Source organism: Clytia hemisphaerica, unplaced genomic scaffold (assembly GCF_902728285.1).
Source record: "Clytia hemisphaerica strain Z4C2 unplaced genomic scaffold, Clytia hemisphaerica genome assembly, whole genome shotgun sequence".
In the NCBI taxonomy this organism is placed as follows: domain Eukaryota; kingdom Metazoa; phylum Cnidaria; class Hydrozoa; order Leptothecata; family Clytiidae; genus Clytia; species Clytia hemisphaerica.
Window position 1 is genome coordinate 443,785 of NW_027103556.1, and position 15,135 is coordinate 458,919.

Here is a 15,135-nt window from a genome sequence, read left to right on the forward strand (position 1 = left end):
TGTTTATAAAGTATGTAATTTCTATTGATTAGAAAAAGTATTATCAATTAATTTGAAATGCATTGTGCCTGCTTTGTTCGAAATTCCTGAAATCTTTTTTCATCGTGGTACTGTATGCATCTATATTAGATTAATATACTCTCTAGCGATTAGTTTCGTTTATTTTTTTTAATTGCACACCTTACTACTTTGAATAAACACCCTGGATGTTCATTAAGTTTTTTGGATTTGAGGAGGGGCGTTTATTCAAGGGTTATTAAGTTATTCAATTTTATCTTGCTCATCTTTTTTTTTTAGGAGACAATAAACAAAAAACAGTAAGAAGTTAACCAAAAAACATTGTAGTAAAATTAAAAAACAACTGAATTTCTTTGTAATGATTACTTGACGATTGGAAAAAACACAAAATGTCAAATGTTAAAGTGGATAGTGTCCAAGTCTTGGTATGTTTATATCTTTGTGTTTATTATGATAGAAGTTTGATAACTTTATTAAAGATTTCAGTCTGCCTTCTATGGAGTTTTTATAATCAAAAGGTAATTAAGCCGCCACTACCGTCATCTGGAGTTTCACAAGTGTAACTTTCAAAGCCTTTAAACAACAACTAACAATTTATCTTTAAGTCAGATAGTCATTCCGTTCTAGCCAACTAGCATAATATATAGCAGATCGGATGAGTTTGCTGTTTAGAGGCTACGGAAGTTACACCTCACTCACTTTCGAAAGTAACCCCAATAAAAGGCAATCCTAGTCTAAAAACTCTCAGGTAAGCCTAATGTTAAAATCGAAGGCAAATTTTAAAAACCATAAATGATGAAGTTTTTATAACCCATAATTTGTAGGTTTTTAATGATTTAAGGCAATGTTATTAGCTTACCTACCCCCCCCCCGACTGAACTCAATTTTTTAATTTTATTTTCAAGAGAGGAGAATATGAATGGCTATTGGCTGAGGAAGTTCCTTCCATGACAAAACAGCTCAAATCTTTCATCCAGGTACTTTCAGTAAATCCATAGTAGATAACAGTCTCTCTGTGAAGAAAACAATTTCATTGCTGTAGTGAATGATAATGTATGGAATCTATTTTTAATTGACCCAATGTTTATTTTCCTAAAAGATTTCTGAATACTTAATTCTCTTTTAAAGACACAAGTTAACTGTGGCTGCTGTAAAGTTAAGAATGGAATGTAAATGCTCATTCATTATGACTTTCAGCTATTCTTCCTTCAAAGTCAAGTTCGTCTTTAATAAGACTATAATCCGTTTTCTTATTGAAAATTAGAAATTCATTTTTAGGCTTGTCTTCAAAAAGTCAACATTTTGTCAAGTAGGTGAACTCACCTTTAAGATAAATTTAGTTTCTGTTTTTCCCATATTTGACATTCAATTGAGAAAGTTGCTGAATATGCATTAGTAACAATTATACCTTGTTATCATTGATTTGGGTGAGCGCGGTTTTTTGCTCAGACCTTAAAACATTTGTGTTGAAAACAAAGTTTTCTCTATAGTACTCCTTTGTCTTTTTATTTATTTGACTTGCTATGTCGCAGAGGGTCAACAGTACAATAAGTTCTCTATCATATGATTAGCAACTCAGCAACTCAGGGATAGAGCCAGAGTCCATAATTAGCCCAAAATTATTTTTCTCATGTATTTATCAACAGTATTCTATGAACTTGTTATTTTAACCATAAATGATTTAGATTCTTTCTTCATTTTAGGCCCAGCACACACAATTAAAGGAAATAACTTTTTGCTGTCATTACCAAAGTAAGGTTTGGTCCTCAAAGTATTTGAAAAACTGGCATTTTTGTACTTTTATTGAAATTACATTCAGTCAGGAGTAATACCTTAAACAAGACGTATACCTTGTTTAGGATGTACCTTAAACAAGGTACATGTATATACCTTGTTTAAGGTAGGGGTACCTTGTTCAAGGTATTTTTTAAGATTTCCTCAAAAAACATCGATTTTAAATGTGTTAAGAAAAAAGGGCATGTTGAATTTTAGCACAAAGGAAAGAGGAGTCCTTGATTGACCAAGTAGTGAAAAAATTATCAAAATCTACAGACGGAATCTTTTTTCATCTTTGTTTTATCTTTGGAACTAGGTTTGGAACCATAAATTCAGGGGAAGAAGACAGGAAGCAAAGAAGAATAGTTAATAATACCTTAAACAAGGTGTATACCTTGTTTAGGATGTACCTTAAACAAGGTACATGCATATACCTTGTTTAAGGTAGGTGTACCTTGTTCAAGGTATTTTTAAAGATTTCTTGAAAAAACGTCGGGTACCATTTTAAATTGTTTTGTATTTTTTGTGTAAAGCTCTTTCTACACCCTTTAAAAAAGCCGATTTCGTTTCATGTAGACTAGACTTTAAGGTTGTTTTAAAATTGAAGATTGTGATCAATTCCGGCTGTGGAATTTTCTAAAAATCACCATGGGAATTCAGTTTCTCGTGCTCTTTCCAATGGTATAGACGAGAGAGTGCCCTTTTTCCTAGTTTGGAAAATATTCCCACTACTTCCTAAATAGGAAGTATCAAACAATAGAAATTTGGAATTCTTACTTGAACAAGGTATACGCCTTATTTAAGGTATTACTCCTGACTGACATTATGTTTCTTTCATAAGAAATGAAAATCAAGTCTTTTAAGCCTAAAGTTTTTTTGTTTTTATTAGTTGTCTTTACACTCTAGGTAATGCAAAATTAATTTCACTTTTATTTTTTCACCTTCAGTTCAGATGCGGTGAAAGGGTTGATCAATGTTGCTGGGGATAGTGTCATCAAAGCTGTATGTTGAGTCGTCTATGAGTATTCATTCATTCATTCATACTTATTTGAAATAAAGTAATAAGGGCTTCTCCAAAGTGAAAAGTGTTTGCATATTTGTGTTAGACCCCAATATGCCTTTTTGTACCAAGGCGCAAATTCTGATCATTAAAAAACTTCAATTTCGTCAGATGTTTGTACTGGTTGGTAGATGTTATAGAATATTTTGATATTTCACCCTTAAAAACGGAGGACACCATTTTGCATTCATGATTTTCTTTCATTCTCCAGGAATTGAAATTCAAGTTTCCAAAATATGCCAGCAATGGAATTGGAACTTTCATCTTTGAACAATGTCCTTGGAAATTGCAACAGGTAATAATGTAGTGTTCAAAAAAGGGAAATTCTTAGCGAAATTGCCAGGGATGGCTAAATTGATTTTGAGACTCAAGGATGCAAAGATTAGGTACAAATCATAAAAATGTCTTGGCGACAGAAAAATTTTTAGTCCTCAAAGCAGTAAACTATAAAATTTTTGATAAAGTTTTTTTAGAAAAAGCAAACCTAGATGAGACTTGAAAGGTGGGGGAGGGGGAGGTTAAATATCAAAGGGGGTTTACAACAACCATGATAAATCGGGGTTCATCGCAAATCTGTACATGGTACACCTTCGTGGTTTCTATTGGTCTGAATATCTTCTTATAATAATCAATTCTGCACCTTTAAAAATGAATTAGTGAAAATCAATCTTGTTGGAAAGAATTTAGGGCCAGTCAAAAAAATAAGAATGAATAGTACAGAAATTCTTTTTGTCACTTTGATCAAATTTACGGGGAAGATCTATGTTCAAAGGGAAGGTCATTAAAAGATAGAGGGTCCACTGTAAAAAATGTCAGTTGCATTAATTAGTAATAACTTCAATTTTGTTTCAGCTACAAGATACGAGCAATCATTTGAAGATGGCTTTTGAAGAACTGAAAGAACAAGAATACAATTCATCACTTCTTGAAAAACAAAGGGTCAACCAGGTATTGTCATACTTCCTTCAGACTTTGATTAAAGAGGCTTGAAGTAGACTATTTTTGAATTATATTCAATATGATACATTCACGTTAACTTAACCATAAGCTTGACCAGCCTATCTCATAGCTACCTGATCCTAAAATTCTTTTTCTAGGCCTCAAAAGACAGCCTACAAACAGTGCCATAACATATTGGCACTTTTGGCTAATTTACCATTTTTCGAAAATTGAAGTTCGAGCGAGAATGTCAATTTCGGGCCTTCAACTTGATTTCAACGATTATTTCGATCTGGGAGGGATTTATTGGTTTCTAGGCTATATTTCAAGCCCTACTGGACCATTTTTGAACTTTTGGATCCTCAGATCAAGTCTTAAGTTTAGCGTTAAAACTCATAGTTAAAATTCTTCCCTTCGAACCTACTTTAGAGCACTTGCAAATCGATTGTGGTTTCAAAACACCCCGGTGGATTTCCTTTTCGTGCCAAGTATTTCGTCACCGATTGTAGGAAGTCTTAAGCTCAATTTTTGGGCTCATGTGAGTTGAATGTTTAATATTAGGAAATACAACTACTTTTTTGTAATTCCATGATTATCATTCATTTAGCTGTTGGATCAAATCATGATGTCATTATCTTGTGCGAAGAATAGTTTATTGGTTCCTCAGAAACAATCCATGTCTCAAATCATGGGATCCAACTGTCAGGTAATACCACTAAAAAGAAAAAAAAAGCTTTCTATTATGCTAGATGAGAGTAATACAGCGTTTAGTACCATTTTGGTCTTTTTTACTGTTATGGCGTATTCATTAGCGAGTTTAAATGTATTTGTGTTTTTCTTCGGCGGAGACGGTTAGCTTTTGATTTGGCTAGATCCTTATCAGCTGAGGACGACAGTAAACAAGTGCTTTTACCGTCCTCGATTTTGCCGGTCAAAACTGGTGGGTTATTCCAAATCGCTTCAGTCACTCGGTCGTTCTCTAAAGTGCAAATACATAAGCTTGCTAATACGAAAAATCCTGTCATTGGTTATACTTATGGAAAAATATGTTTTAGCTTGGGAAAAAGAACTTTAAAATAAAAAAACACTATTAAAAACCTTAACCCATTATGTACCACTGGCATCATGCGAGATCGCTCTATTTTTTCAGCTTGTACCGGTAGGTTAGGACCTAGGAACAGTAGACAGAAAAGATTGACATTTTTTCTTTGTTGGGATATATGTGCATTTGACATCAAAATTATTTGAAAATTTTAAGTTACCGAGTGGTGGCACTTAATAAATGGGCTAGGAAGATGTTTTGATCGGATTTAAAAAAAAATTGATGTCAGATTTTGGATAGATAATTGAGACGGAAAGACTTTTTAATTCATGTATATTATCTTATTTTCACAGAAAGTGTTAAATCCGCCCATCCCAGAAGAAATCCTTGTGAATTTTCACGTCAATTGTGATAAACTGGTGTTTGATGTCTTTCTGCTAAATGTGCTGACCACAAACACTCCAAACCAGGTGAATAGTATGATATTTAATGTTAATGATAATAATAAGTCAAAAGTCCCATCTAACTTGTATGTATGTAGCCTTAGGCTGGTCAGGGTCCTTTTTATTAGGCTCAGGTGGGTAGCTCAGGGTTCCAAAGTTACCAAAAATTCCTATCTGACAGGGTCCACTTTTCATACTCCAGCGACACGTTCCCGTTGGCCGTCAAGTTCATTGCCCCTCCCCCCCGGTTAAAGCTGATGATTGTTAGTATGAAACTTTAAGTTTAAAGAAAAGGCTTTTGCTTAATATTAAATCGCTTCTTTACATGGAGCACTGTCTTTGGTGACCTTCATTTGCATTTGTACTGAAGTAAAGTTATGAAGTTTTCACTGCAATGTCTCCTCGAGAATGGACTCTTCAAGAAAATGTACTTACACGGGCAACAAGGGCTATATTGTCTGGAAAGTAGTGAAAAATCTACGAAATTTGTCAGTTGATACTTGTCCGGGGGGGAAGACCTGTTGTATGTACGGGGCCCAAAAATTTCCAGAAAATGTTTTATCCTTCTACCCAAAAATTCAAATCTTTTCTGGAACAGTCCAATTACAGAATTAATAGCATCCTAATATACAGGTTTTTACAGGCACGTCAAAATTTTTGAAACCAACAAATGTTCTTCAATATTTTACCCGCAAAGCGTTAAATTTTTAAAACTTCTTAAAATACTTTCTTTCCATTATCGAACGATTGTGAGATGATTAACGAAAATTCTTTAACGATGGGTTTGTAAAACTAAAAACCATTACCAAAATGACATTGTATGAATTATGCATCACATTTTGTTTCAATGTAACTGATTCTTTCTGAAATTTACCATTTAAGATTGATTTATTTGATTTTGGAGATTCTAACTGAAATATAGATCTTTGACATATTTTTCTTTCTTTACAGAAATACGTGAACGATTTGTCAGCGGTCGGCAGTATGTTGTAAGTTTAAATACCAATCTGTTTCATCATTCGTCTTCATTTTTACCGGGAAACTCCATTAGATATTTCTGGGGGGGGTGGAAAATTTTCGAGATTTTAATAAACGGGAGGGGGCTAATTGCCGGGGGGGGGTTGGAAATTGTACTTCTGAAAACTCAGAAGTAAGGTAAATATAGGCTAAAATCAGGCTATTTAGAGCAAAATAAGGGGCCTTCTCTTCGACAGCTGAAAATATTCTTAAAAATTAATAAACGGATAAGGTGCGGGGCTTAGAAAATTTTCGAAAGTTTTTAAAACAAGTGGGGGGGGGGCGTTTATTTGGTATCTAAGAGTAACTGATTGTTGAGGGGTACCCATTGTTATCTTGCACCCAGATGGTGAAATTTTCATCCGACACGCTAAAGCTCTGAAGGTCGGGAAGGTTTTCATCATCTGGAACGTTTACATTACGAAATTTTGCCAGACTGCGTCAAGAATTTTACAGTGGGAGGTCTGGTAACCCAGCCCTCGTTTTCGGAGATCGAAAAAAATCGAGTAAAGACGAAGGGTTTGATAATGTCTTAATTCGTTTCTCAAATTCAATTATAGAATTTTAATCATTTCAACGTACTGTAATTTGTATATTAAGCTTCTTACATTGCGTTGGTTTACAACCTACATCTGGGTGTCAGAATATCAGATAATACCCTTTGTTGATTGTGTTCTTTTGCTCGAGAAGGGAAGAACAAATCCTTGATATTCATGACGTAAACTTTTATACGGAAACACACGAAAAACATCGGGCTTTTGATTGTTTAAATTCAAAACTGGTGGCAAACGCCCGGTGTTTTTCGGGTGTTTCTGAAGTTTTTGAAATTGAGTTAGAAATTTTCTATTCTCCCATGGGTTTTCTATTAGATCGAAATCAAATGTGAAATAAACTTTTGTCGTCTTCCAAATTTAATTTCCTTAGCATGGTACTGCCCTCGTCGAGACATAGCTTCTCTTTTACACCCTGCCAGTTAAATTGATTAACTAATTGAACTAATCCTTTTATGTTCTCACACTCGTGCATTTGGTGTCTCGGAACTTAATAAGACTCTATATGTGAACAGGAAACAAATCAATAAATAGATTTTCATTTGATTTTAAATGATACTTTCTAAAGAGCGAACAAAAAATGTTCTTTTTAGCTTCGAAGCTTTATACACTTTGTTTTTATAGAAAAACCTAGAATGCCACGGGTTTCTCTATTTTGGAAAGAATGTCAACGATTTTTTGTCAATCATAACTTTTACGAAAAAGTCATCTTGGCTAACACGTTTTTTATAAGAACATCAGAAATTTCCTAAGCCTTTGGATATTCTTTTTGAGTTTTAAGCCTAGATATTTTCTTAGCTTGTTTTTATTCTAGCCATCGAAGCTTTATGTCACCGAGAAGATATTTTCGTTATATTTTTGTTGCTTGTCTCCTTAAAAGCAAGAGTATTAAGGGTGGGTTATAGTTTTGTTCTAATAAAAAAATGTGTGTAATGTCCACCCTAGGAAACGAACATGATCTACATAATTAGTTCTGTTTACATAAAAATTATTTTGAGGCATCTAAAATTGCTATGTTGCATCTAAAATTGCTATGTTGAACCAAATGTTTCTGCGTGCTTTTAACTATTATTGACACAGCAAACACTACTATTATTCCAAAAGAAATGAAATATTTTGTATGATATGTAATAATTTTCTCTCTCCACAGTAAATTTAAATGTAGCTCTAGTATAGCGTTGGAGGGGCCGTATGGGGGTTGCGATTCACGAAATACCGATGTATTTTCTTGAATTACTGTCAATAGGGAGAGCGAAAATTTGGCTTTTCCAGAAATAGTCCGTGCCCCCCTGTTGAGGATATCGGATATCCAGGGAATTGACGATTTTTGTTCAAAAGTGGATATCCAGGGGGTTAAATATCTACAAGGGAATCGGATATCCAGGGGGTAAGGTGTCTTTTCAAGTAAAAAATACGATATCCAGGGGTTGAGCATATTTCTAAGAGTGGATATCCAGGGGTTCGATTCTTCGAAACATCAATATCCTCAACAGTGGGGGTAAATTTTTTTCAGGAAAAGCCCATTGCTATCCCTATCCTTTCTTTTGTCATCAAATGTCACGTTTAACGCCAGAATGCCGTCTCTTTTTTTCTCCAGATGAAATGGCTAATACCGTCACTCCGTCACAAACCCATACGTCACCCACTATAGATCGTGGAGTGAAATTCCTTTTAAAAACCTTTGATATGAAAGCTACAGCAAAAAAAACTATAGTATCATACCAAATTAAACACAATATTTTACCGTCGTTTGGTATAAGATTCCCATTTCCGCACTAAGACTTCGGGTAGTTGAAAAATAAGCTTCGGAAAATTTTAGGCAGTTTCGTGAGTAAACACAAGATTTTCCAAACGTGTATATTAATGTTATGTTTTTTTTAGTGAATTTGAAGGACGTTGGTTTGAGATTGCCAATAAATACGAGGTAATTTTTTATTCTTGTTTAAAGTTTGATTTGTCCATTTGCAACTTTGGTGACATTGTGTTTGGTTTTCTTTATGACTGGTACAGTTTGAGAGTGATACAGTTTGCTTTCTCAATTTACAAGCTCTTGAAACGGATGTGGAGCCAGTTTGGTCTGAAAGAGGGAAAAATATTTTTTTTTTTTATTCAGCACAATATAACAATAGGAAAACACTGTCCTGCTATGAAATATGTGTCTGATATGAAATATGTGTCTGATATGAAAGCGGAACATTATTACGCAAAAATAAACCTTTATGTTAAAATTCATAGATTACAACTAAATTCGTGTCACTTTGTGTCGCAAGTTCTAGACATTTTCATTCGTGTTAACAAAGTTTTCTTTGTCACGAATAAACTTGATGAGAATAAGAAGTACTTAAGGATTGTTCGACTGCTGTTTGGTTGTATAATGAAACCTTTATTAAAAATTGACGACCATTACATATTCGTTTTTTTTGTAAGAAAAAAATATATAGGAACATTAAAAATATTTTAAGGCTTTGTACTTTAATAGGATAAACTTTCGTGGGGATTAAATTTCGCGGATTTCGATTTCGGTGTCATCCGCGAAAATCCGCCAAAATTAAGTCCTAATGGAAATTTGTGAATTTCGCGAATAGGTCCAACCGCGAAATTTAATCCCCGTGAAAGTTTGTTCCATTAAAGTAGACCCTTAACGTGTCATTTGTTCTAAGGAAATTGCACTAAAATACTCTCAAAGAGTTGAAAATAAGAACACTTTGAGAACATTTTCATACTTTTAAAAAGCCAAAAAGCTAAGAACACCCGAAGTTTTCAAAAATTGTTTTAGGAGTCTAGGAATCAATTTCAGTACAGATATATGATTACAAGAGAGGGGGATAGTGAAATCGGAGATAATTTGCTCCTTACAATCACATCAATGAATTGTGTCCGTCTTTTTTAAAGTAGCCTAATAAATGATAACAAAAAGTAGTGACTAGTAAAGTAAATTTGATCATGTCTACATGTTTTGAAAGATGTATAAGATAAGGAACTGTCAATAAAGATTTCGTCTTGTATAACTTGGGGGAGGGTCTTGACTCTTTGTCACTTTATTAATGTTAAATGAAAGGTTGAAAACATATGTCACCCATAGATTTATAGGCTACACTCTTTCCATTTGTAATAATATCCAGGGTGAAATTTGGATGAGATTCGGGCTTGAAAACAATAGATATTTATTACTCAGAGGGGAATTTTTGATTTCAGTGATTGTAATACCCTTTCAGAGACTAACCATTAAATTTTTTTAAAGTATGAAAAAGGGTACCCTTACAGCTCGCGCATACCCGTGACCTGTTTTGCCTTATAAACTTTACTCCGTAACTTGAAATCTTAACTCTCAGAGCAAATTTGTGTTCCCATGGTGTTCCCCATGCGTGTTCGAGTTATAGAGATTCCACTGTATTCTGATGTGACGATGTGACCGTACATCTTCTATGGTTTTTTCTCTTGTAGATTATTTGCACTGTTCCGTGGTTGAAAGATATGATCGTATGGATCAATACTGCTCAACAATTATGTCAACAATTGAAAGACAAACTTAAGATCTTTGATACGTTGGCACCTAATCTTGAACGAAAGAATTACTAGGTTCTTGAATCTCCGGTGGAACATTTGAATTGCAAAATATGAATCAAATTGATATGCTCATCAAGGAAACTGGTACTAGAGACACACCAAGAAATAATGCAAGACTTTTGATTGACACTCTCTAATTCGATTTACAAGAGACCAAGAATCTTCTTCGAAATAATGAAAGTTTTGAATTTTGGAGAGTATTTCTCATACTACTATCCAGCAAAGGGAATCAATATTTCAGTTTGAATTAAAGAAAGATTCGAATTTGAGAGAGATTGCTGTACTTGTATACATTGCCAGAAATCTTATTAATAAGACTAATGTAGTAGCGCGAATTGTTTGATTTATAGAGATTTATTTTTGAGGATTGCCTTGCTGGCCAACAGAATCTTTTATATGTTTCGTTTTTCCAAGCTAGAAAAAATTTTTCCCGGCGTATCGCAGCCAAAAATATAAATTCTTTAACCAATTTTTAGGCAACCTCGTCTCCATGACGATTTGCTTTTTATATAAGGATGTAGCAAATTCAGGGTTCAGACAGACCCTGGAAAACCTGGAAAACCTGGAAATATGATAAATTTTCAGAAAAATAAGGGAAACTCAGGGAAACCCAGGGGAAAATTTTTTTTTTCCCAGTCTGCTCAGGGAAACTCCGGGAATTTTATTTTTTGAAGAATGAATGGAAAAAAACAGATTTAAAAGTTTTTTTAGTTTTAAAGTGTTTATTCATATGCAGTCTTTGTAGCTTTAATTTTTACCTTAGGTTTACCATTTGATCTGTGTGCCTTTTGTTTAAAGATACATCTCTTTTGACTCTGCTTAGTTTTTATGGTTTGCTTGATACTCAGGGAAAAAATAGGGAAAAAATAGCTAAAATGAGGAATTTCTCAGGGAAAAAACCTTTGAAAATTGATTAAAATTCAGGGAAACTCAGGGAATTTTATTTTCGAAGGTCTGTCTGAACCCTGAAATTGATTCTCAACGACCATCAAAATTATAAAAAAGCAAGAATCAGGCCCTAGGGAACAAGGTTAGGTGCCTATGTATGGCTGGTTTTTCACTGAGACTGTCTGGCGAAAATCGATTAGCTGAAACAAAGAAATTGATAGGAAAGCATTACTGACTCCCAAAACAGTTGTCAAAGCGTTTACAATCCTTTGAATTTGAAGAAAATTTTATTAAAAATCATCAACTCGCATATCAAGGGATTTAGAATTACAGCCTTCTAATGAACATTTTCTGTGACAAGATTCCTCGTCTTTCGTATCAAATCAATACAGATGAAAGTTTGCTCTTCAACTCTATCGGGAAAGAAAACACTTTTCCCATATGACCAATTTTTTACAAAAGAATCCCACTGCACATTCTGCTACTTTTATGGCAACTAATTTATTTATGCTGTCTTTTTCGCTTAATTGGTCATTAAGCCAAGAGAGGTCTACCCCTCTCTTGGAGAACAAAAGGTGTAATGACCAATTTTCGACGTTAAATCTGGAATGCTGATATGAAGCGATCAAAATCTGATGTTAAGCACGAATCCTCATTGTATATAACCCTTAGAAATTTATAAAAAGGACCGTTGATGAGAACCACTTATCTATCTAGCGTAGTGAAAAAGCACCCTATCTTTCCTATTGAGGCTTCACAGGGAAACTTGTTTTTTGCAACTGGCCAGGTAGTCCTAGGACTGGAATAATCAACTTAGATAAAGCCTCCTGTTCGGCAGGCTTGTACTAAAATTCCTTTTTCTCATCAAAAATGTTCTTTGGCGGGTTCAATCACAAATCTATAAGCTCGAAGGGCTAGATGAAGTGGTTTCCTGAAAAGTGTACCGTGCGAAGCACGGTATGAAAATGAGAGAGAGGAATATTTAGACTGGCTGGATCAGATGCTAAATTATTATCATATAACATTATGAAAATACGGCCACGAAGCTATTTGAGCATTTGTTGAAAATCAAATACCATCGCCATTCTTAACCCTACCTACTGAGAGCTATTTGGGTCCCTTAGAACTGAAAGGGGGGGGCACATAGTGCCCCCCGTGGATAACTTAGGATAGGAACATTATTTGGTCATGAAATTTGGTACAGCAATGCTTAAACCTATAACAAACAAATTTATCAAAATTTTTTTTTGAAAATTGAAAGCAATTTTTGATGACGTCATCATTGTATCAACAATTGGCAAAAATCACCCAAAAAACTCAAAAAAAATGATGTTTCTTAAAATTGCTATTGAAACAGATGGAGAAACACATTCTCCTTCATTTTGCTTTTATTTGAAAGCTTTCACAATGTACTAAATGGAAATTAAAATCTAAATCAACAATTTTGTCTTGACGTTCTACTATAGGGCGCCAAAACCGAAGAAAATGTTTTAAACTTTCAAAACCGCGTAAAATCAGAACATTTCAACTTTTTCAAGTCGGTGATACTTTTTTTGTCATATTTATATTTATTTTTTGCTGCTAATTCTACTTTAAGATGTAATAGAAGCAGTACAAATGAAATGGACCATTAAAGTATACCTGGTAACATGTTATTGTATCTTGGAGTAAGCACATAAAAAAGAGCAAAATAGCCTGCGCTGCAGTTGTGGGATGGTAGTGGTCACCGACAAACCTGTCATTAGGACTAAAATAATTGACCAATGAAAAAAAATTTTTAACCAAAACATTCCCCATAAAATTTGATGAAAAGTCATAAAATTTCAGCTTCATAGCCTCACTAGTTAAAAAATGCCAGCCAATTTTCTAACAGGGGGGGCACTTTGTGCCCCCCCTCTCAGTAGGTAGGGTTAACGCAATGATATTAAATTGGTTCTTGTAAAACTGTCAGAAGTCGAGTAAAATCAAGATGAAGTTATAATTTTCTCGAGCTCTATCTTTCCATATTATGGTGCGGTCATGATGCGGTTATATCAGTAGAATCGCTAGGAAATTCTGAGTAAGGAGATATAGGTACCTTTTCGTATAGGAGAGGTGTACCCAAAATACAGGGTGTCCCTAATAAAAGTATCGAGTTTGAACATGCGATTGAGTAAAAAAGTTTGTGTGTGTTATCGCTAAAATATAAGAACGTTCTCCATCACATCGAGGGGTAAATCACTGAAAAAAATCACGTACACCTTTTTGAAAAATCAAAAAGAAATCAAAAAGAAATCAAAAATCAAAAAGAAATCAAAAAGAATCCGTGACCCGAAAGTATCATTTGATTTTTGATTTAAAATCAAATCGAATTTCAGAAGAAAATTGATTTTCAATTATCCTTCACCAATTAAAAATCAAATTTCAAACCAATTCTTGATTTTTGATTTTGAAATCAAATATTGCATTTATCTGAGATGAGAGCCTGTTCTTGGGAAGCACACTTGTCCAAATGGGACTCGGTTATCTTTCCATGTCACTGACACACACACATGGTACATGAAATTTTGTCCGACTAAGTGCTACTCTGAAGCAAGCGTACAATAATGAATTTCAAAAATCACTTTAAATTTATAATATTTGATTTAAGATTTTTAACCTCTGAAAAGAGGTACTTTGAGCATAGATACCGGGTGTTTCAAAAAGTGTGATTGTAAAAAAACTAAAATGAATACACTTTTTTTTATAAGAACAATTTTATAAGAACAATGAGGCTCAAAATCGCCAAAAAATAAGAACAATTTAAGAACAATGCTGAGCCTGAAATACTAAATTTCAAGCAATTTAGGGGCAAAAGTGGTAAAATTGGGTATAACGTCTAAAATACCTCAAATACAGCCTAAAAATAAGAATAGAATAAGAACAATTTCAGGCTCAAACTGTCAAAAAAATAAGAACAGCCGAGCCTCAGAAAAGTTTTACTGGTGCTTATAAAAAAAAGTATAGGAAACCTTTCAGATTTTTTTGAAATTTCACGTTTTTACCGTGGCTGAATTGGACCTTTTAGTTTCGGTTGTGTTTCTTTTGTAACACGCGGCCGCACGTTATTAATCGCGGCCGCGGTTTCTAAAACACGGCCGCGTCTTATATAACGCGGTCGCATGTTAAATGTGCGGCCGCGTTATTCAGCGAAAAGACGCGGCCGGAAATTAATAGATAAAAACGCGGCCGCACGTTTTTGTCGAGAAACGCGGCCGCGTGTTAAAATATGCGGGCGCGTCTAAAAAACGCGGCCGCGTAATTAATTACACGGCCGCGTGTCATTTTATGCGGCCGCGTGTCATTTTATGCGGCTGCGTGTCATTTTATGCGGCCGCGTGTCATTTTATGCGGCCGCGTGTTTCCGAAAAAAGACGAGGTCGCATGTTTCTGAAAAAAGACGCGGCCGCATGTTTTTGAAAAAAGACGCGGCCGCGTGTTTCTGAAAATGACGCGGCCGCGAACTCGAATCATACAAGAAATTAATGGAGAGTTAATTAGGTGCTTTAATAACTTATTTGAGAAAATTATTTCGTAAAATTTAGAAGGAGAGATTTGAGATTTGACCACATTACTCGGATGCATTTATCGATTGTGGTTTTTTTACGCATGCGCACAATAGCAAGTTAGATAAACGCTTTTTTAGCATGGGCTCGTCAATTGATAGTTACAAAATCAAATATCTTCGATCAGTTGCTTTTTAAAAGCCCATTCCGCTGCACGCGCTGGGCCAATAAAAAGCCGATCCTGTGGGTAAAAAAATATCTTTTTGAATGCCTTACGGGGGGGGGGGGCTTGTGGCGAATGTTCTCTCTC

The 15,135-nt window shown here is 34.6% G+C and overlaps 2 protein-coding genes across 2 annotated transcripts in view; both read left to right on the forward strand.

Moving 5' to 3' along the window:
- The first annotated feature begins 295 nt into the window (after positions 1 to 295).
- On the forward strand, positions 296 to 10,801 carry LOC136800516 (protein rogdi homolog). Its single transcript, XM_067057177.1, has 12 exons — positions 296 to 443; positions 924 to 995; positions 1,297 to 1,327; positions 1,722 to 1,770; positions 2,742 to 2,796; positions 3,066 to 3,149; positions 3,707 to 3,802; positions 4,401 to 4,499; positions 5,189 to 5,305; positions 6,230 to 6,267; positions 8,728 to 8,770; positions 10,291 to 10,801. Exons 1-12 carry the CDS (start codon positions 408 to 410, stop codon positions 10,423 to 10,425), a joined length of 855 nt encoding a protein of 284 aa, XP_066913278.1. The 5' UTR covers positions 296 to 407; the 3' UTR covers positions 10,426 to 10,801.
- A 918-nt stretch (positions 10,802 to 11,719) lies between these two features.
- LOC136800515 (piwi-like protein 1) overlaps positions 11,720 to 15,135 on the forward strand; it is a 23,324-nt gene continuing 19,908 nt past the window's right edge. Inside the window, exon 1 of the mRNA XM_067057176.1 lies at positions 11,720 to 11,731. The gene's annotated coding sequence lies outside the window, so the exon portion shown is untranslated. The remainder of the gene's footprint in view (positions 11,732 to 15,135) is intronic.